This window comes from Eupeodes corollae, chromosome 2 (genome assembly GCF_945859685.1).
Source record: "Eupeodes corollae chromosome 2, idEupCoro1.1, whole genome shotgun sequence".
NCBI lineage: Eukaryota > Metazoa > Arthropoda > Insecta > Diptera > Syrphidae > Eupeodes > Eupeodes corollae.
The window spans coordinates 157,974,759-157,998,815 of NC_079148.1; the positions used below are offsets into that span (position 1 = coordinate 157,974,759).

At 33.8% G+C, this 24,057-nt stretch overlaps 2 protein-coding genes across 5 annotated transcripts; one reads left to right on the forward strand and one right to left on the reverse strand.

The window, feature by feature from the left end:
* The first annotated feature begins 3,365 nt into the window (after nt 1–3,365).
* Nucleotides 3,366–4,507, forward strand: LOC129946166 (TOX high mobility group box family member 4). The gene is made up of 2 exons (XM_056056248.1): nt 3,366–3,594; nt 3,650–4,507. Exons 1-2 carry the CDS (start codon nt 3,520–3,522, stop codon nt 4,391–4,393), a joined length of 819 nt encoding a protein of 272 aa, XP_055912223.1. The 5' UTR covers nt 3,366–3,519; the 3' UTR covers nt 4,394–4,507.
* Nucleotides 4,508–5,199: 692 nt separating this feature from the next.
* Nucleotides 5,200–23,417, reverse strand: LOC129946165 (uncharacterized). Of its 4 annotated transcripts, XR_008781547.1 has the most exons (6): nt 23,027–23,417; nt 9,127–13,293; nt 8,251–9,025; nt 6,821–8,183; nt 6,484–6,746; nt 5,200–6,379 (listed from the first exon to the last, which is right to left on the reverse strand). XR_008781547.1 is itself a non-coding variant. In XM_056056246.1 (5 exons), exons 2-4 carry the CDS (start codon nt 12,934–12,936, stop codon nt 6,823–6,825), a joined length of 5,946 nt encoding a protein of 1,981 aa, XP_055912221.1. In that variant the 5' UTR covers nt 12,937–13,290; nt 23,027–23,417; the 3' UTR covers nt 5,200–6,746; nt 6,821–6,822. The 4 variants fall into 4 exon arrangements, 3 of the variants coding, with proteins under 3 accessions (XP_055912221.1, XP_055912220.1, XP_055912222.1); XM_056056246.1 differs by having other exon boundaries at nt 5,200–6,746; nt 9,127–13,290; XM_056056245.1 differs by having other exon boundaries at nt 5,200–6,746.
* Between the last annotated feature and the right edge of the window lie 640 nt (nt 23,418–24,057).

A 24,057-nucleotide genomic window follows, 5' to 3' on the forward strand; every position in this document is an offset into this window, starting at 1 on the left:
GGTTAGAGCATGACAATACCTTTCTTTTGATGTACGTCTCGACGGGATCGGGAACAATGTTGAAAAAAATGTTTTTTTTAGCCAAGGGGGTAGTCCACGATTTTTTTTCGAAAAAAACTAAATGTTATAGTTCCTCGAGATATATACATCGTTGGAAAGGTATGTTCGTGCTCTATAAGGCAGTAGAAGCCGCAACCTGTTTCAAGGCTTGGTTGCGGAATTTTCGCAATCAATACAAAAAATCTGTTGTGGGTTGCGTGAAACTTCCGTAACTTTGCATAATCCTCATTATTTCGGAAACTAGAGCTCGCAGAAACTTTTGGTTTGCAGATGTGGTTAGAGCATGACAATACCTTTCTTTTGATGTACGTCTCGACGGGATCGGGAACAATGTTGAAAAAAATGTTTTTTTTTAGCCAAGGGGTTAGTCCACGATTTTTTTCGAAAAAAACTAAATGTTATAGTTCCTCGAGATATATACATCGTTGGAAAGGTATGTTCGTGCTCTATAAGGCAGTAGAAGCCGCAACCTGTTTCAAGGCTTGGTTGCGGAATTTTCGCAATCAATACAAAAAATCTGTTGTGGGTTGCGTGAAACTTCCGTAACTTTGCATAATCCTCATTATTTCGGAAACTAGAGCTCGCAGAAACTTTTGGTTTGCAGATGTGGTTAGAGCATGACAATACCTTTCTTTTGATGTACGTCTCGACGGGATCGGGAACAATGTTGAAAAAAATGTTTTTTTTTAGCCAAGGGGTTAGTCCACGATTTTTTTTCGAAAAAAACTAAATGTTATATATTCTCGAGATATATACATCGTTGGAAAGGTATGTTCGTGCTCTATAAGGCAGTAAAAACCGCAACCTGTTTCAAGGCTTGGTTGCGGAATTTTCGCAATCAATACAAAAAATCTGTTGTGGGTTGCGTGAAACTTCCGTAACTTTGCATAATCCTCATTATTTCGGAAACTAGAGCTCGCAGAAACTTTTGGTTTGCAGATGTGGTTAGAGCATGACAATACCTTTCTTTTGATGTACGTCTCGACGGGATCGGGAACAATGTTGAAAAAAATGTTTTTTTTTAGCCAAGGGGTTAGTCCACGATTTTTTTTCGAAAAAAACTAAATGTTATATATTCTCGAGATATATACATCGTTGGAAAGGTATGTTCGTGCTCTATAAGGCAGTAAAAACCGCAACCTGTTTCAAGGCTTGGTTGCGGAATTTTCGCAATCAATACAAAAAATCTGTTGTGGGTTGCGTGAAACTTCCGTAACTTTGCATAATCCTCATTATTTCGGAAACTAGAGCTCGCAGAAACTTTTGGTTTGCAGATGTGGTTAGAGCATGACAATACCTTTCTTTTGATGTACGTCTCGACGGGATCGGGAACAATGTTGAAAAAAATGTTTTTTTTAGCCAAGGGGTTAGTCCACGATTTTTTTTCGAAAAAAACTAAATGTTATAGTTCCTCGAGATATATACATCGTTGGAAAGGTATGTTCGTGCTCTATAAGGCAGTAGAAGCCGCAACCTGTTTCAAGGCTTGGTTGCGGAATTTTCGCAATCAATACAAAAAATCTGTTGTGGGTTGCGAGAAACTTCCGTAACTTTGCATAATCCTCATTATTTCGGAAACTAGAGCTCGCAGAAACTTTTGGTTTGCAGATGTGGTTAGAGCATGACAATACCTTTCTTTTGATGTACGTCTCGACGGGATCGGGAACAATGTTGAAAAAAATGTTTTTTTTAGCCAAGGGGTTAGTCCACGATTTTTTTTCGAAAAAAACTAAATGTTATATATTCTCGAGATATATACATCGTTGGAAAGGTATGTTCGTGCTCTATAAGGCAGTAAAAACCGCAACCTGTTTCAAGGCTTGGTTGCGGAATTTTCGCAATCAATACAAAAAATCTGTTGTGGGTTGCGTGAAACTTCCGTAACTTTGCATAATCCTCATTATTTCGGAAACTAGAGCTCGCAGAAACTTTTGGTTTGCAGATGTGGTTAGAGCATGACAATACCTTTCTTTTGATGTACGTCTCGACGGGATGGGGAACAATGTTGAACAAAATGTTTTTTTTAGTCCACGATTTTTTTTTTCGAAAAAAAACTAAATGTTATATATTCTCGAGATATATACATCGTTGGAAAGGTATGCTCGTGCTCTATAAGGCAGTAAAAACCGCAACCTGTTTCAAGGCTTGGTTGCGGAATTTTCGCAATTAATACAAAAAATCTGTTGTGGGTTGCGTGAAACTTCCGTAACTTTACATAATCCTCATTATTTCGGAAACTAGAGCTCGCAGAAACTTTTGGTTTGCAGATGTGGTTAGAGCATGACAATACCTTTCTTTTGATGTACGTCTCGACGGGATCGGGAACAATGTTGAAAAAAATGTTTTTTTTAGCCAAGGGGTTAGTCCACGATTTTTTTTTTCGAAAAAAACTAAATGTTATATATTCTCGAGATATATACATCGTTGGAAAGGTATGTTCGTGCTCTATAAGGCAGTAAAAACCGCAACCTGTTTCAAGGCTTGGTTGCGGAATTTTCGCAATCAATACAAAAAATCTGTTGTGGGTTGCGTGAAACTTCCGTAACTTTGCATAATCCTCATTATTTCGGAAACTAGAGCTCGCAGAAACTTTTGGTTTGCAGATGTGGTTAGAGCATGACAATACCTTTCTTTTGATGTACGTCTCGACGGGATCGGGAACAATGTTGAAAAAAATGTTTTTTTTAGCCAAGGGGTTAGTCCACGATTTTTTTTTTCGAAAAAAAACTAAATGTTATATATTCTCGAGATATATACATCGTTGGAAAGGTATGTTCGTGCTCTATAAGGCAGTAAAAACCGCAACCTGTTTCAAGGCTTGGTTGCGGAATTTTCGCAATCAATACAAAAAATCTGTTGTGGGTTGCGTGAAACTTCCGTAACTTTGCATAATCCTCATTATTTCGGAAACTAGAGCTCGCAGAAACTTTTGGTTTGCAGATGTGGTTAGAGCATGACAATACCTTTCTTTTGATGTACGTCTCGACGGGATCGGGAACAATGTTGAAAAAATGTTTTGTTTAGCCAAGAGTTTTCGAAAAAAAAAACTAAATGTTATAGTTTCTCGAGATATATATATCGTCGGAAAGGTATGTTCATGAATCTATGAGGCAGTTAAAGCCGCAACCTGTTTCAAGGCTTGTTTGCGGAATTTTCGCAATCAACACACAAAATTTGTTACACGTCAATGTTTACCCACCATTATTTTTCTTGTGTAAACGCACATAGGTTTGACATTCAGAGCTGAATTCTGCATGAACACAGTCATTTAGATTGGTTGACTGAACTCTTTCACCTAATGTCAAGCAAAAAAAAAAAGAAAGAAAAACAGTATAGACTTCAATCGGCCGAAATAATCTAGACTAGACAACATTTTTATTTTTGATTTTGGATTGATATTTTATTATTATTTATAAAAGAAAATATAATTTGCCTATCGGATGTAACAAGTCTTAAATAATGAATGCTCAGTTCCATACGCCTTCGTTCGGGGATGAAGAATTCAACTTAACTGATGTAGAACCTGAGCCAGCAGTAAGTTATTTGATTTGTTTTTTGATTGCTTTTTATACAAAACAAAAACATTTAGATTCAAGTATCAAACGCCAACAAATTCAATGTTATTAGCCAGCAAGTCCCAACGAAAGTTGCTCCTCCGGAACCAGTGAAGCCAGTCTCAGCATATGCACTTTTCTTTCGAGACACAGTCAGTGCTATCAAAGTCCAAAATCCCAATACATCTTTTGAAGAAATTTCAAAAATAGTTGGTTCCATGTGGCAAGTGCTTGATCCAAGTCACAAAAACGTATACAACCAAAAAAGTGATTTGGCAAAGAAAGAATACATTCAGAAGATGGCAGCCTATCGAAATTCTCAAATGCGTCAAGTTGTTCCAGATGAGCCGACATCTAACAGCTTCGACCAGGTGGATATTATCCAGCATCCTAATATTTCCCCAAAGACCGTGCCACTTACTTCGCGACCAGTGGTCTTTACAATTTCCCCCAGACAAACGGCAACGGGTGAGACACAATCCTCGGCGAACGACCATCAAGCGGCAACAGTAGTTCCAAACAATATAGTTTATTGTAACAATGTGAATCAACAGCAGCAGCTACAGCAATCGACAAATAAACCTAATGAACCTCAGAATGTACAACAAACAAACGACACCAGCTCCACTCAGATTTGTCTGCGAGAAAACTGCAACAAACAAGCCATCATAAATACAGACTGGGAGGATGAGTACTGCAGCAATGAATGTGTTGTTATCCATTGTCGCAATGTATTTAACCAATGGGTGAAATCAAATGCGGAAGAGCAGGCGTCATAGTTTTAGTAAATTTTTCATTAAAATGGAATGAAATTAAAATAAAAATTCACTGTTTTTAAATTGTAAAATTTCAATTTCAATAAATTTAGATTCAAAAACTTCTTACAAACAAAAGTTTATGGAAGAGTCTATAGTTGATATGGTTAGTTGGACGAACTGTCTAACTCACATTTCTTGAATTTGCAGGTTTTGCTGTTGGTAAGTGATTTTAGTGTTTTAAACGACATTTAAAAAATCTAAATAAATGACCTAAGTCACTGGAGTTAATCAATATTGGCGAGTTTATATTTCTTAGACCTAAGAGATTTTCTTATTTTAAATCTTATGTTTAATATCTGGAAAAAATAGTTCCCTTTTAGATGAAAAATTTTGTTTAAATTTAATTCTCCTGCTCTGCCAAGCTGACTGAGAAAATACTCATAAATCTAATAAAGAAGAATATTATTCTTTTTCATAAGAATAATAATATGAATTAGCATTTTTGGACATGATAATAAACCTTCTCATTACTGGCCAGTTGAAACTATCGTTGCACCGTGGACACTAGTTATTTGTCAAGACAGATCAATGTCACATCAATCATTTTCTGTCTGTAAAATTGTAGATGTTTTCTTGAGTTTCTCAATATCGTTCCTAAATCTGTGGATTGGATATAAATAGAAAATTCTTGGAGACACTTAAAGCGTTTACAAGAAAAAAACATTAGTCTTACTTAGGCAAAAAGAACCAGTATCTTTCTATTGTGAAAAATTACGAAACTTAAAATTTTAATATTTCAAAATATACACCCAAATAAGAAGTTCATATTTTGATTTTTAGATTCATTTTATTTTGTATTATAAAAAAAATACTTAAAACAAATCATACAAGCTATTTTAATAAATTTATTTGAAATTTTTGATTTATACAAAAAAATGTACATACATAATTAAATTTCGTTTCGCTTAGTGAGAGACTTTACCATCATATAAAAACAAATTTTCGACCACTAATAAATTTAATTTTTAGCAGTTCAAGAAATAAACGTCATAATAAACCCTTTCATAATCTATCACAAAAAAAAGATAAAGTTTTTCAATTTGATTAAAATAAAACAAAAGTAATATTTTGTCTATATAAAAAACAAAAATTAAGAGATGCCAGAAATCAAACCATCATCGATTAAATTTCACGTGATCCAAACTTAATATAAACTTAAATTAAACTTAGAGTTACAATTGCAAGTTAAAACGGACGCAAATCAAGCATGTAAATACTTTTGGAGTTTTTTTTTATAAAAAAGAAGTAAATGTAAAATGTAGAACAAGCATAAATTATTGTTGTTACAACAGCGTAAAAATATTTAGATAAAATAATAATATCAAAACATTTACAAAATAATAAATATAAAAAAATTATTTAAGTTTGTAATCTTTTTTTCTTTTTCTCGAAGATAGCAGCGCTTTATATTTTTTGTTTGTTATATTATATCACGATATTTTATTTATTAAGTTATGAATTATGATTAACAAATAATAGTTTGATTTTTCTTTAATTAAGTAATTTGTATATCGTATGCGCATATATATAGTTTTTTGGTTAAAACATTTTTCTCAATGTGTTATGCTTCTAAATATATGTATAAGAGTTATACTTATACGTTCAATAAATAATTTTCATGCTTTGATAGGCAAGTTTTTCATTCAATCATCAAATCAAAATATTTATTTATTTAAACGAATAAGAGTAAAAGTTGTAAATATAAGTCATTGTGACATTAAATAAACAACTTATTTTAAATTCAAATATTTTAAAAGGAAGAAAAAAAATAACTAAAATTATTGAAAATTAATTTTCAACATTCATATTTTAATTAATTCTAGATTATCTCAATTTTGTGTGTGAACTACTACTTGTTAATAAACATAACTGTGGGCGCCAACAATCATATTGGTCTAACTTTAAAAAAGTTTCTTGTTGTTTTCCTAAATTTTCTTCAAAGGCAGTCTTCAATAAATTCATGCAGAAGTATTGTTGCCAAGAATAAAATATTGTCGCAATAAAATATATAAGAATAAAATCTATGATAAGCTAAAATTTAAACTTGATACCTTTTGCCCATTATACATTTTTGTTTTGTTGATGCAATATTAATATGTGAATCATGCGTTCTAAAGTTTCATACACTATTTTGACTAGAGCAGTATTGTTCTTCAATAAGTCTATTAATTTTTTATTTTAAGAGACCAGGCCATGTGCAAATCACTCCAAATCAATGAAAGGTTCCATTTGGTCAATCCCATGAGTTTCATAGTTATTGGTTGCGGTAGGATGGAGAGGAATGAAATGTGTTGCTGACTAATTTCATATTTTGCTAAGAAAAATAAACAAATACTATGTGTTAGCTCGTTTCCAAAATTAAAAAAAAAAAACGACAAAAATGTTTACCTTCATTCTATTATCTGCAACTCATCCATTAGTAAATCCGAAGACTCTTTGCAAAATGTACTGGATCGCTCTAGCTTCGTCTCGATGCGATTACATTTGGTTGTTTCCTTGGGTGAACTTTCGATGTGAAGTTCAATAGTATTGCTATTGCTGTTGCTGTTGTCATTGCCATTGCCGTTTGTGATTGGATTTTTAAATTTGAATTTTGATTTCTGCGATTCTTGATATTGGTTGTTTTGGGTCCTTTGGTCGCTCATATATGTTTTCTTTAAATGCAACGAATTCGGCCTTCGAGTTGGGATGTTCGAGTGAGAATTTCGGTTTGACAGAGGCATAGATTCCCGACCGATGCCTCCTCTTAACAGTGGCTGGGGTTTGTACGATGATGATATCGTAGAATGACTCTTTTCTTCGCCACTGCTCGATTGTTGTTGCTGTTGCTGCTGTTTATTTTTTTCTGCTCGTCTCGCGAGTATCTCTCTGGATTTTGCACTAAGAAAACTCTTGCGTGCAACTGTTGGTGTTGGTTGTCCGGTGGATGCGGTACTTTGGTTGCCAGGGACGGAGATTGAACGATTTTTGAATGCGTCTCGGGGTGAGTTTACCGAGCTAACACTTGAGAGGCGACTGCCGGACTTATTGGTCAGGGATGAAGGACTCGATCCAGCCGAGGTAGTGTTGTGTGATGAAATTTGTCGCCCCTTTGCCAGTGGACGGTTTGTAGCGACCTTTGGCGCTGCTTGGTTTTTCAGTTGCCTAACCGCAATCTTATTGCTTATCACCGGATTCGAACGAGACAATTTGCCACCAGCAAGGGATTCCTGAGATACCGTCTTATCGGTTATCATTGAACTTTTCATGCTATCAGCCAAAGAATCGACACATACGTCGGGATTTGATGATTTGCCTTTGGGCTTGGCCTTGCGAGAGGGTGATGCCAAACTGTCTAATGACATGTTAATAGACTTAGTTCCTATCTTTCTGTCTGAGTTTGCATTATTTCTGCGAATGGCAGGGCTAGAATTGCGAGAGCTATCGCTAGAGGAAATATGTTTTCCCTTTGCTAAGGTAGAGGGAATACTGGAGCTGGTTTGACTGCGAACGGGGCCGTTAGTATTTATTGTACCTCGTGGTTTTCTCGGTTCAAGGTAGCGGGGACGAACTTCAGTTAGACGGGCAATTGGCTTTTCTGTTGCTGCCTCAGGAATATTTTTTACTTGTTTTTGGCCAGAAATACGAATAGCAGACGCTTCTGATTGAGTTCGACGATGAGAGGAAGACTTCTCACTTGCATTATGATGTGTTTGTTGTTGTTTTGTTATAAGCGGAACATGTGCTCTCGAATTCGTTTTGACAATTTTAACTTGAATTCACAAAGAGAACAAAAGGTTAAAGAAATAAATAAATAAATTCAATTTTGAAAGTTTTACCTTTATTTTCGTTGACATCATTATTGGCTTGAACACCTCTTTCTGCAGTCTGAATACTATGATCCTGGGCGTGCGTTTGAGTATGCGTGGTTGCTTTAAAAAGTTGCGAGTCATTGGCTAGCGAACGCTTAGAATGTGCTTGAATGGCCAACTTAAATTGGTAAAGATCTTGATTTCTGTTGCTGCTACCACCAAAAGAGAACGCTTTTGTAACAGATTTTCCTCGTCTCAAATCTACGGGTTCAGTCAGCCGAGCTAAGGTTTGTATCTTCTTTCGCAACTCCAAATCCATTCTCTGCCAAGCATTCACACGCATAGCTCGTGAGCATTGCCGTGTAAGACATTGTTCGACCGTAGATAAAATGGCACTTATCAATCTGATAAATTCTTCATTCCATTCCAATTCCTCTTCATGCAATCCTTGCAATTCCTTTGCCAACTCTCCCAAATTTGGCATTTTAAGTATTTTTGCCGAAAGAACAGTGTTAAGACGTGTAATCCTTTGGTAACTGCGACATGCTTGATCTGGTGTCAGTGACGAAGCAGTCCGTAATAGGAGACTTTCCAATCGCGGAATATGACAACTTTTATCATGTCCTAGCGATAGGAAACTATCGCTTGCAATGAGGCTTGAAAAGTGATCAGAAATATAGCCGTACGCAACATCAAGGATATCTCGTACCAGTTTTTCAATTACTGATGCCCATCGGAAAGGCGCCAATTGAGCCAGCAGGTTGTCGCAATCCAGAACCGAGTCCAGAACTGTTTCTGATGTCTAAAATGTATGAATACAAAACATTAATATTGTGGAAGTGAGTGGAGCTCTGAAGATTCAAACAACATAAACTCATATAAAGTTAAAAAGAAAAAACTTACCAAATAAGCCACAATTTGTTGACGGCATCGATATAAAATATCCGATGGTAATTGTGCAAACGATCTAGTTGGCCACACCTTCAAGTAATGTCGACAAGTCCATTTTAGACATTTTCTATATAGATCATCTAGGGCATGGTTAAGAGCCACCGGTAGAACTTGCAGTATGCCATCGATGCAACCTGAGCAAGGTTTGTGGAAGTTGTGGCAGTAATTGCTTTTTAGAGCGTGTGCTGTTACTTCTTTCAACCCTTCTAATCCAAGCAAATCAGCCAAAGCAGCTAGTTCCATTAAACTAATGCCGTCGGGAGGATGTGATGCACCCGAATAAATGTGGCACAGCGCAAAGTGGACTGCACTGAACGAATATCCAGGCAGAGATACGACATTGCCCGAGCTTTGCGCCCATCCGCCAGCTAACATGGCTGCAAAGTATTGGCATCTCGATCGAAGGATACATTTGTGAGCTTTTATGCGTCGACCGTTAACCTCTACTGTCATATCTGTGGCCAACTCCTGTAGGAACATCTTGAGTAAATCTTCGCCAAGTCGTCGTGGTTGTCGACACGAAATGGACGATTCGTCCATTCCCGAGCGACTAAAACTCGACGCAAGACTAGAATTTATCGAAAAGTCTGATGAGTTAACATAATCCATATGTTCGACATTCCCCACAAAGTCGTTTGGCAAGCTGCAGCTAAGTTCCTTGGAGAATTGTGGGAAAAGACGCGATAGACTTTTCAAATTATCCACAGAATTTGTTATATTCAAAATACTGGGACCTGTGGATCGGGACATAGTCCAGGAATGTGGTCGAGCGCGAGAGGTGTCATGAAATAGGCGATTAATTTGACGATGGTTTCCAACTGACTTTGACATGGTCTCGCTTGGAGAATGAAGTTCGAATTTAGCTAGAGGCTTATCCATATCGGATAGCTTCACAAAAGACCGCGACTCCGTTACAGCATTTTCGGTAACGGTTTCGAGAAGTTGTTTCTGCTTTTCAATTGTGGCATTCAGCGACTCCATAGTGTGGGTCGATGAATAATTTGATGCTGACTTCTTGGGAGACGATGTCTCCTTTGCCTCGATGATGGTCTCCATAACCAATGACCTGCTAGTAAGGTCTTTGATTTGTTGATGTGACGAAGGTTCATTTTTATCATGCAAAATGCCCTCCTCTTCTTGTTGGAATGTGAGATCTTCTGTGTCGGTGCCAGTTGAAATGGGCGAAAGGTCCTTGGAAAGAACTCCATCGGTAAGAGATGCCACGCTACTTTTGTCGAAAGTTTCGTTCAATTGAACATCCCTTCGATGTTTTTTCACCTTCGCAGCGCCGGGAATGTGATTGGCATTTTCTACTCCTACATTATCGGGCACAGAACCCGATGTGGTAGAAGTGTTCGAGTAAGTGCTCCCGATTTCACTCTTGGATGAGGTAAGGTCATCAAATGGTGACAGGGAGGAATCTACCGACAAACTAGATGTTTTTGAGATCAAAGGAATTTTGTCGATGATGTTCATTAGTCCTTTATCACCGGTCAAAGACATGGATCGCTTACAGTCTGCGCTAGGTACTGTATTATTTGAGTTGTTTGCCCACGAATGTCTTTTGGGATCACTGGACGACGTGAAATTTTTGGAAATTCTTCTTATTGCCGCAACAGTGGTTGGCAAGGGTTCAATTGCATGTTTTTTAAATTCATCCTCACCTTTATGATCAGAATCTGAGTGCGGTTGATGACTACTTTTTGACATAAGTGTTTCCGTAGAGCTTGTGCTAGATTTCATGAGTTCATCATTGGTGCTTCGCTTCAAATTGAACGAACTAGAGAGCCTGGCGGCCAATGAAAGCGGTTCTTTTTTAGATCCCAGTTTCTTTTCCCCAAAGTCAATAAACATTGAGAATATATTCTTTTTATCGTTCCCATCTCTTGATCCTTGAGTTGGATTATTAAGCGATGGAGGTGGGGTTGCGTTCCGAGAGTCATCATCTTCTGAAAGATCTACGTAAAAACCTTGTGGTTTTTTTGTATTGTCGGAAAACGATTTCTTTCGTTCGACAGCGATTGGTTTCTCGTCATTGGCCGAATAATTTTCCAAAGAAACGAAAAATCCACTTTTTGACATAGTATCGCCACTTGATGAGGAACTTGAATCCTTCCTATTTTTACAGTCGCTCATGTCAACTACCCAAGACGAAACCCCAGGGGCCTGAGATTTTCTCATTTTGGGCTTAATTTTAAACTCTTCGTCATCGTTGTTGGCACGTTCGAAATCGAGAGACATAAAACCACCCGAAACTATTGGGCATGATTCAGTTTTTCGTCGCACTGGTGGACTTTCGCATTGCTTTACATTGAAATCCTTGATTGACGCTCCACCCGACACAATTGGATTTGCCTCATCGAACTTGGAAAACCTTTTCGGTGTTCTGGGAGCCGGAATCGGACTATCCGTTGCATCACTGCAATAAGCCCCAGAATCACGATAGTCCACTCTTGCATGAACCTGCACAATTGAGTTATGTGGAGTGTCTGGAAGCATACATGAGGACTTTTGATTTCGCTCCAAATCAGATGACCACACTAGGCTGGCTGCTGGGCTTGAGGAGGAGTAATCCGTTGTGTAGCTTATGTCATTGGTAAATGGAATTTTTGGACTTATCATGTGGCCCGAAAATTGCTGTATATTGTGCTGGAATACAAATTGACCTTGCTTCCTTTCCTTTGCCTTTCGCATGATAACTGCTTCATTGCTATCTGACGAAGAAGACGACGAATCGCGTTCTTCACGTTTATCATCGGCAGCAGGTTCATATAACCGAGTGGAAGACCTAGCTCCAAAAGGATCATTGCACTTGGTTTTGTCCCGCTTTCTAGATAGCTTCTCTTCATCCGATAAATTATTTATCTGATCAGTGTCGTCAACCTTTTGAGGAGATTCATCGCTGGAACTATTGCTTTTTGAGTTTTCCTCCTTTTTTTCATTTAATTTTGGTCGATTCGTCTTACAGAACTTGAAACCCTGTTGGAAAGTCTCCAGAGGCTCGGCAACAATATTATTCATTAGAACAGCCGTTTCTTGGCTCGTGAAAGCCAATTGCTCCTCTTCTTCATCGCGCAGGGAAGATGCATCTATGAAACATGCAGTAACACTTGGAGGCTTTTCAATTCCCCCGCAGTAGTTTTGTCTCTCGTTTTGCAGAAAATCATTGCAGCATTTGCGGAGATCCGCTTCAGTTATCTTGCCATGGTTAGGAAATATAGATTCCCAAGAACCAGTTTCGGAAGACACCGATGATGTCTCCATTATGACAATCTCTTCGTTCTGCCTCTGCTTTTCCTCTTTTGTGGTTGAGATCGCAGAAGGTATCGGATGCTTAGCTTTGCTCTCAAACAATTTATTGTCTACATCAATGCCGCCATTGCACTTGTGAATTTCTGATTCATCGGTTAGTCTTGGGTGTTCACTTGGGCTGCTGTTTGTGCTGATGGGTGAAAAAGTATCCCTCTCCTCCCCGCAATCAGCTTCGCAAGTTTTAGTTGATGATCCGCTTCCCTGTCGATGAGCAATGTCCAATGAAGGCGGTTTAGTTCTCGGCCTCTCGCAGCTACTCCCACCTGCATTGACTATTTCAAAGGCGGAACCAGCCGATTCGTCTGTGGATAGTCGTTGGGCTGAGCAATGAACGTCACTATATTCGATTTCATGGTTTATTTCATTGCCATCATTCGGTGTTCGTCTATGACCCTCTATTGCTACTACTGCTGTTTGATTATTCTGAATGCCAGTTTCATCGCAATTCATTTTGGAATTTGTATTGCTTTTTAAATTATAATGCACATAATTTCACTTGCCCAAAATGGAGTATTTGATTTATTGTTATCAATTGAGTTTGCACTGTGTCCCAAGTATTTTTAAGCGTGGCAAACCGCGCATTAACAGATGCCTTGAATCCGGTTTATTGCATAAGAGGTATTATCCATAGAATACTTGAGGTATGCATTGCCAAGTGAGTGTTGTTATTGGCTTATCTCAAGTCTTTGTGTGATATCGTTTTTGTCATTTTTGTTTTGCTTTGCTTCGAAAACAAAAGTGTTTGTCTATGGAGTGTTTATTTGCATAAATTTCGTTGCTACAGGCGATCGCTCAAATAAAAATCTGCTGTAAATAAAAATAAAAAAAATAGCATTTGTTTATTTTATTCATAACTACAGAAGCATAAAGCATCTTTGCATTATTGGTACATCATAAAGATTGTGTAACCGTAAATTTATTAACAAATAACAATAATGTTTGAACAATCAAATCGTGAATAATTGTTTAAACAAACACAATTTCTTTTGTAAGCAGTCGTGGCTTGCGGATATGTTAATTTATCGAAGTCGCAGATTGTTTCCCGCTTGTAGACATATCAAAGTCAAGGCACATTTTATTTTGCTATGTAAATACGACATCAGATAGATTAATGCAGAGAGTAAGAAAGGTTATCTTAATCTTTTAATTATTCTTAGTTTGAGATCACTACAAGTATAAAAATAAATAAAGGTAAAGAATAATAACACTCTAAAAAACAGTGCATCAATTGTTTAAATATATACTTTTAAATCAGTTTGGAAATAGAGAAATTGAGTTATAGAGCGTATGCAAGTTATATGACATAATATGCAAAACATATTCTCGAAAATTGAGATCAATAACTGGTCCTCAAAATGATTCTTGTTTTCTGTTGCAAAAATCAAATAGTATTTTTTGAGGTATTCTGTTGTCCTGAATTAAAAATTGACTTTTTTATTTCTCCATCAGCTGAATTTTACGAAACATACCTCTTAAAAAATCTATTCTACGGTGGTTTTGAGGCTAAAATAAAACAACTTTAAAGTTCTTCACTATAAATTTAAGATGGATTTGCAAACCACAAATGTTTGTTTTCTAGGCACAGTTTAGATCTGTTTTTTGAGTCTTTAATTGACTCTTATTTATTTTGCTTGCTTTCTGTTTTTAAAAAGTTAAAAGTTTTAGAGTTAATTTTTGATTCTGATTTTGGAGCTAATTTTTAAAAATGAATGTTAACATTTTTCCATTACATAAAAAAAAACTTGATGTGATAGACTCGTTTGGAAAAATGACGTCGTTATCAGAAAAGTTTAGGCTTAAATGTTTCAGTTCCTTTTTCAAGACTACAGTCCCTGGCCATATTATTAGACGCATTTTATCTCAATATTTAGCTATTTTAATCAGGTTTTCAAATATTGTAATGCATTTAAATTATTTTGTATGCATAATATAAGCAATTTCCTACTTTTTTATAAAAATAAAACAAAAGATTTATATAATTTTTTTTTGTAATATTTAAAAATATGGCGTATAACCTAATAGTTATACAAATCCTGCAGTGCGTCTAATAATATGGCCGGGACTTTATGTAGGATAACTACTAACCAATAGGGATTTTTCAAAAATTTTATACATTATTGGTACTAAATAAACTGAATATTGAAGATGATATTACAGGTTTCAAAGACCATTAAACATTTATTTGAAAAAAAAAACACTAGTTCATGAATTGAATTTAATGTTAATTATAAACAAAATTTAAAAGGTGATATCTCAAAAACCTGATGTTGCAGTTGATTTTGAAACCCGACTGAATTTCAGACCACCAAAATTCTCCGGAAAAAAATAATGAGTTACATAAGCTTATTGATCAGTAAATACATTTGCAAGTCAACAAATTTCTTTTTGACGGCACAAAACCATTGTAGACTTTTATTTATATATTTATTTTTTCCACCTTTACTTAAATTGTAAGAACTTTTGAGCAACAAACCTAAAACACAGTGTTTTAATAACTAAATGATTTTATAACTGCATAACTAAAGGGTATTGTTTTAGCTGCATGAGGTATTATTTATTTCCAGAACAACGCTTCCGAACTGCGTAAATTTACTTTAAAAAAAATATAAATCATGAATATGTTCTTGAAGGTCATAGAGTATTTCATCCATTTTACGGTGTTTAGTAGTGAAGTTCATTTTTGGTTGAATGGCTTCGCTAATAAGCAAAAGTGCCGTATATGGAACGAAGACAATCCTCAGCCCATAAAGAATCAATCATCGACGACATTCCAGCAATAGGGTATACATTGTCCTACGCGCGCTTAAGTGCTTTGGATATGGCGATATACCAGCAATTCTTGCAACATTGCGAAAGTGTGAAAAAAGGGCGAGAGGGACATATAGCGTAAATTTAAACAAATAAATGCCATACTTCTATTTCCTATTATTATTATTTGTTCTCAATCTCTTAACAAAACACCCGATACAATAACGTTTATGAATCTTCGTCGTTAAAGAGGTACATTCCTAGAAGAATAGTTGGACAGGGTTATTAAACGTTTTTTGTTTTTGATCCAAAGTCGAAGCCAAATACATAACAATCACTTAATTTTGTGGTTCGAAAAAAGGTTGTGTACTTTTGATCCTATATTTGTCGGAATCGCTGTAATTATGAGCTTAAAGTTAAATATTTGTTTAACGTTTAGTTCATTTTTTTGTTTGTATTTCCAAGATTATAAATCCACCAATTTTCATTTTTCGCAAAACCAAAAAATATTTTTATTACATATTAGAAAGCTATTTTGCCTACACTGAAGCTCAACAGTAAAGCCGACAAATATTCATTAGTTTTACGTGTACAAAATAAACAGCAGCACACAAAATATAACTTATCATTTTTATATAAATACGAGTATACTATGTAAAATCAAATTATATATGTGCATAAATCATAAATACCATAACCACTTAAAAATATTAATAAATTATTGAAAGCTTAGCGCGAAAAAGAATATCTAAACAACAAAAAAAAAAAGGAACAAAAATGTGCCTGGTCCTCCGCCCATGAATTAAGGTTACAAAGTAGTGTATGAAATGTTAATGTTGCGCCTGCGAAAAAATAATATAATCATTTTTATTCACCTTTATTTAGGTATGTCATGTAAGATGGGTAGTAAATTGTTTTTGTTCAGAACCTGCCTCAATCCCTATGCTTTTACAATTTGTTTAATTTAAGATGATGTCATACCTCAAAAAGTATAAGTTCAAAGCCAAACGTACCCATGTACACATCTACATATCCATTTACAAGCTGATGGAACACGTTTGCTGGCACTTGATTTATTATGTTTTTAAATTCTGTCTGTTTTTTTTTTTAATTTTAACCGGACACGTAGTAAAGTAGTAAAAATAATTAGGTGAAGAGTTCATGCTTCATATTAACAAAAAAAAAACTCTGCCTAACAAAATAAACTTAAAATTTCTATACCGTAGTACTACGTACGCATTGATCTATGAAAAGTTTGATTTTATGATCTCACGGTAACGATTTTGTAATCACTATGAAAGGTGATTCATCATCAAAGCAGTTGGCACCCTAAATTAATAAAAGTAACTTATAACAAAAAAAAACATTAAGGTTTATTTTAGAGTTGATTATTAATAAAAAAAATCATGACGTGGGCTTAAGGGTATACAATTTAATTCTGTTCTTTTAAAACGGCTTCTTTTTAAAATAATATAAATGACTTAAATCACACTTCAAGGTTATATTTATTTACTATTGTTCCATAACTTATTGTTAGCAAACATATTACGCGCTTCTAACGCCCACATTTGTATTTAGCTACCCCAGTGAGGTACTTGAATGTTAAAATACAATAAGTTCTATGAATATTTATGAACGTTTGAATCATCATTCTATCATTGTTGTAATAATAATGAAGATTCATTTAAAAAACTGAGCATGTAGATATGTTTTGTAGACTTAAGTGTCGAGTACGTTAATTATTATGTTTTACATCATTTTTCATGAACAAAACTAAAAATATGTAGGTGTGTTCTTAAGAACAATTTTTCAAAGCCCAAAATAGGAAAAAAGTAGTAAAGGATAGTGCAATCTTCGATGATCGAATCAAATACAAGTTTTGAATAGGTTTAAATATAATTATTTGATTATCAAAAAATATTAATTTCTCCAAAATGTGTAAAAACAATACAATAAAATTCTTAAAGTTCATTCTCTTTCCATCATGGCATTATTATATACAAAACATTTACTCCAATGACCAAATTAGCTTGAATTAGCTTTTATAGACATTAAGGGACGATGCCTAGACAAAAATTAGTGATAATGGTTGTCAGTGTTCTAAACCATATTTAGTGGCACATATTTCTCAACTACGTTTTGAATAACATTATATACATTTGGACAAAAAAAAACTGAAATGTGGTAAATAGTCTTTCCAGTGATTTCCTAATAAAGTAAAAATAATGAAAAGACAATATTCAAATCAAAACTCTCAAACATTTCAACCATCGAGCTGAGAAGTTTTTTGCATGATGGGAATACATTATTTTAAATACTCAATTCATTTGTTGGAAAATAACTTGAAATTTTGAAATTCAAAAACTCAACCGGAAAAAGCGTTCTGTAAATTTTAAAGTTAAATTAATTTTGATTTCTTATTTTAATTGGATATCAAGAAAAAAAAACAATGTGAAAGCATCAATTAAAGAAAAATTGTGTATGTTTTGAAAAACACGTCATTCCAATTTTCGGATGGATATCAATCCTAATCTATTTGCGTATATATGACATACATGTATGTACATTTATATTGAATTAGATTCAATGGAAAAATTTGTTTTAAATACTAACAGATTGAGAGTGGCACAGAGAGGGCGTTGTGTTGTTGTGCTGCGCGATAAGCTATTCTTGTTTACAAATGTCTTTTTAATACAATTTAAAGTTCCAACAAGCAATAAAGCTTGATTAGGAATACATTGTTCAATTATTATCAATACAAAGAAGGTTTGTATAACTTATCGGTCCGTAAACGTATTGATAAACTTAACAACAAAATAAAAAAATAGTAATACATTTGCTCATACAGTGTATCAATGGCTATGTTTGCTAATAATTTTATTGTATTATCGACAAACGAGTATTTTTTAAAGGATACCGTTATATATCAATAATGAAAAGCAAATATTGAGCAAAAGATAAAAGGTTCAATAGATCAAGTATATTGTTGGTACATATTTATACAAGGTATTCTCAAAGCTTATGAAATTTGTGCAGTTTCTGAAAATACCGATATATTTAATTTATTAATTGATTAAAGATTTGTTGGACATTTATCTTTACTATATTAATTTCACTGCCCACCGGTATTCAGATTCGATGTCAAATCAAAATTATGCAGCACATGCATACATACATACATATACTGTAACCACCTTCATAGTTCCTTTCCTATTATAAAATTAAAACAATACATATTTGAATATAAATAATACAAAATTAACAATACAAAGAAATCCAAATAAAGTAGAAAATATTATCAAAAACAAGTTTTTAAAATAACAATAAAGTATGAGATTTACAATGCGACTCACTAGATTATGCACAATTTTTTTTTGAAACTCGTTTAAGTTTTTAAAAGTTTTAACCAAAAATCATGATATTAGTATTTGTTGGAGAAAAGTTTTCCCTTAATGTACTTTCTACATTTGACTTTTAACTGTTGATTAACAGTCATATTATTTAGATTTCATAATTTAACTACGATACAATTATAATCATCAAGCTTCAAACATTTATGTTTTTAAATGCAAACGTTTAAAGTGTATTTAAAATTATTTCCGTTGTTTTTTTTTTCATACTTTGATTTAAAGTTCCTTTCAAAACCATTGAAAGCTCTGTTTAATTTATAAAATATGTTTGTGCAACTAAAAAGTCTGATATTTATTAAAAATTCCCATTTTCAAGTAAAAGTAAAATACTACACTAATTTATTTGTGTTTCCTAATCCACAGACATCGCTTTGTACTTGCTGATTTTTAAGCTCTAATAATAATGCCAAAAATACGAAAGTCACAAGGACCGATCAGCGTTTACGTACAAAATCTGTTTTAAGTGTCAATGAGTTAGTAATTTGTTACTTTTCATATTCAAGATGCAATGTTTTTGTAAAATTCTTCATCATCTGTCAACATTTCATCGCAAAAAATTAAGCGTACACTTTGTATTTATGACTTCTTAAATCAAGTCTTCAAAAATGAACTGCTATATTTACTTGTATTTTTAAATTAAATTTGAAACTAATGTTCGACACAGAAATAATTTTGGTTTCAATATTCACTTTCTCATTTTTTTATCAAAATAGCAGAGAAATAAAAATAAACCGAAATTGCTGCAAGACAATTAATTTTAAAACTACATTTAAACAATAAATCTTTACGTAAAATTGGCGAAGTAGTTTACCGAACACATTTAACGGTCCAAAAAACTACTTAACAAATATGGGTGTGAAGGTACGACCCTAAACAAGCCTTTAAGAGGACGAAAACAAATCTTTTCTCAACAAGACGAACGAGTAATTTTAAGAAAGTTCAAAGTAAACCCCATAACAAGTGTACCAAACTTGGTTGCCGAAATGGCGACACTTATTGAAAGACCCAGTTTTAACCGAAACTGTTCATCGCGTTCTTCGGAAGAATGATTTTAACGTCAGTTTTTTGGAAAAAAATTGTTATTTCCAAAATTAATAAGCGAAAACGTCTTCAGGTTGCTAAAAAGCACCTCAACAAATCCCAAAGTCAATTGAAAGCCGAAGATTACGGAATTTTGGAAAAATATATCCCTGTCTTTTACTACAAATAAGTTGAATAAATGCCGCGCCAAATATAAGCTGTTGTAATGGCTTGAGGTGGCCCTACAAAATATTAAAATTTTAATTTGACCATTCATTAACATTTGTGTATGCTTTGAATTCCAAGTGTATGCTTAATTTTGTGCCTTTTTTTATTTTTTGTTAATTTGTTTTTCTTCTTGTTTATTTAACATAAAATATTAAATAAAAGAAAATTGAAAACAAAATTTCAAAAACAACATTTTAAAAATTTAAAACAGCAAAACAGTTTTTTTTTTGCTGGTGCACGCTCAATTTTGAGAGTAACTGTAGAAGCATCAAGGAATTTGTTAGTTAACAATACAATGGTATGAAGCGCTGGCAAATTTTCATTCTTTATTCATTTCATTGAACTACAAAACTGATTTTAATACTATGAGAAAGTCGATTTTTGTATTGGTTTTAATGTTATTAAACGTGAAAAAAACACTTTAATCTTATGTACGTTCATTTGGTAAAACTTAAAGTATGGTCGTGATTTTTGACATATTTGAATACATTTGCTCTTCGATAACGCTTCACATGTTTCCTAATTCTACCCAAAACTTTGTTGAATCCTAAGCAAGCTTTGATTCGATTTTTATTTTAGATATTTCATCTTCCTAGAGTGTTAATTAGGGTCCATTTATAGCTATCATTGAAATGAATCCGGACAATTTGTTAAACGGATATTGAAATGTATTTTCCATTGACTAGAAATACACATTATATACTGATCGATCGGAAATCACACAATGTTATAGATTTATTTCTAGCAAAAGTTTGATGGAATAAAATGAATCCTATATTCAAGTATTTTTTTTTAAAAAAGAAACGATGCATTTAAAGTTGTATTTAATTTATACATCCATTTTGATTTATTTAATGACAAAATTTCATTTTACTGAACAGTTGACTGCTAAAAGCCAAACAAAATTCCATTTCGTTTTACTGTTGGTTTACCAATTTTTTACTGTTCCGATCACATCATTAAAATTTTTACTGATGAAAGCAACAGTGAAAAAATTTTTTGAGGCGCAAAGCTCGATGTTATGATCGAAAAAAAAACAACATTTAATGACGTAAATTTACTGATTGCTATAAACGCTCATCAGTAAAACATTTCAGATTCGTCCTGTTTCAAATTTAACTGATGGATTTTACTGATAGCTATGACCGCCCACTTACTGACAGAAATATATCTTTGGAATTGTTTGAAATTGGATCGCAAAACAGTGGAACGATTCGTTTCACTTTTGAATATAAAAGTATCAGCTGTTCAAGAAAATGAATTTCCGTCCGGAAAACAGAAGAATTCATATTCAGAGAAAAATAAATGTGCAATTAAAAAAAATATTGTGTGATTTCCGATTGATCAGTATAAAATTTTCATTTTTAATCAAAGGGAAACACCATTAAATATCGATTCAAAAATTGTTCCGGGTCGATTTCAATGATAACTAACTCCTTAGGCAATTTCATACTTATCACTTGAAGTTATAGCAAAATGGATAACAGATTGATTTTGTTTCTACAAGATCAGTTTAAATATTATTTGCTAATTTAATTTGCGTATTAATGCATTTTACTTATATTTGTTTCTTTTTAAACCAGTAAACTGCAACAATTCAATAAATGAGTGACATCATGTGTTAAAAACGAGAACAATATGATTGAAGCATTCATAAACGAAAACGAGTATCATAAAAAGTAATCGCAACAAAACGATAACGAGAGATTTTTAACGAACATCGTAATTCGTAATACGGTTCTGGAATTTCAAAATACAAATAAAATTTGTTTAAATTACAATTAACTTAATACCTTCATTAGAACTCGTAATTATATTCGTCTGTTTGATTGGGTCTATTTAATTAAGAGGTTTCACAAATATAGGTACACGGTATACAATTTTAAACATAAGTATTTTTCGGTACTGCCTTCTTTGTTTTTTATTTTTTTAGCTGAAATTTGATTAGACTCATATTTGATAAATATGTTTCTTAATGTAAACAAATCTCATCAAATCCCACGATTGGAAGATACATATTAAGCAACTCATACTGCCTCAAGTTTACACCTATCACTATATTTACTTTTCTATGGTTCTTTTCACCGTACAAGGTTTCTACTGTTTGTACAAAAGAACAAGAAAAAAAAATAAGCCCGATACATAATTTATGCACCTAAGCAAGTGAACCGTACTGTATACATATTCTTATTCTTTGGATAACCTCGATACGATGTGCAGTGCATGGTGTACATACAAAAGCGAATCATTTAACACCCTTTTATTTATGCATGCTCAAAGCATTCACTGAAAAAACACATTTTACCATTTTACAATTTTTCCATCACAGGACCAAGGACGGCAGCAGGTTTAGATATCGAAATACACAAAATTAACACTCTGTGAGATGTATAGTCGCAGTAGTTCTACTGCAGGGATGATTCATTCAATATTGTTTTTTTTTCCTGTCTTAATTTGTTATCGTCACTTTAAGCATCTAAACGAGTCTTCTAGCGTCAGATAAAAAAAAAATAAACGCTTTCGCTGGTGATCACACCGCACTCAACATCGACACTCCTACAATCTCACAAAGGAATTATTGCCAGCCAAAATCAAAGATTTGCGAATGCTGATTGTTGTTTATTTTCTATTTGACAAAATGCGGGTGTGGTTTATCAATTTTATAATATTCACCAGAAACGCCAAGAACATATATTTTTGGCTGTCTTAAGTTTATTTGATAAGCGATTGCAGACCTAAACTAGAAAATGATAACAAATCAACATTCGAAATGATGAACTTTCGTGATAAAATCGATATCACTTGATTTAAAGCCTCGGGTCGGGTTCGCATTCGGGTACTCATCAAAAATGCTTTTTTTCCTCGATGAGGCAAACAAACAGAGAAAAAAAAAGAACTTGTGCAACCATAATTTTGCAGAGACAAGTGCTTCGCCTTCTTTTCGTTTTCCTTTCCAGCAGCAGTGCCGTGGCCGTCTTCAATTTTTATTTCTATCACTTTTTTCACACATTTCCTCGTCCATTTCTTCCAAAAAATTAATTCCAACTATCTTTTAATTCAACATATTTACTACCACTTAGAGTTTATTTAACATTTTTATTACAATCGCACTTTGAAAATTATTTTTATTTTACCTTCTTTACAGATTTTATTGATCGCGGATGCAGTTTTGTTTTTCTATGCTTCGCATATGTGCTTCGAAGTTGCGGATGGTTTCGCTTTTTTCTTTAAAACTATTTCGATTTTATTGCACAGATTTAATGTAGTTAAACATTAGGTTGTTTTTATTTTGTATGAATAATTTCTATGAATTGCATTCTTTTCAAAAAAAATACACCCGAGCTTCGGGAAGAAAAACGAGACGAGAAAAAACTAGCTTCGATTTTTCCCAATTCGCACAACTATACTGAAACTGACAGTGATTGTCAATTATTTACGTGGGTACTACATGAGCACTTTGAGAGGTCAATTGGAAGTTGTTGGGATGAGCTCACATTATGATAGATTTGGGTGTGTTATGTGGATCACAATTAATTTATTTCATATTTGAGCTGATGATATTTTATGATTCTATATTCACAAATGTTCAAAGTTAAATATATAAAATTTGAGAAGTCAATTATGAAGTGAGCCTCCATGAATAAAATTATAGATGAGTAGAAGTAAGTACAATAGAAGTCATTCAAACTCACATTTTGTAATTCATTCGTCGTTCGTTGGTCGTACTCATGTGAATACTGCTTTAAACCTTCATTGATAAAATTATAGATCAGTCGAAGTAAGTAGAACAGAAGTTATTGAAATTGAGAGCGAATTTTCGTTTGACTGCAAAGTGGAATCTCTGAAAGGAAAACGATGATTATTTTGGTTTGATCAAGATCCATTTAAGTTTCTCGCAAAAGCAATTTTAATTGTTCTGGATGCGTTTAATCCTTAATACTGAACAAGCAGCTTCCTTACTTCTCTACTCCCTGGCAACGGAGTTTAGTTGTTCCGGTTTTATGAATGTAGAGTTTTTTAACATCTATCCACAGTAATTTAATTTATATCACATTTCGAATTGCAAAAAAGTTCAACTTTATGATTTTTTAAAATGTCAACAATACAACAAACTTTGAATGTTGACTTTAACGCTACAGACGTATTTTAACCTCAAGTGTGTAGA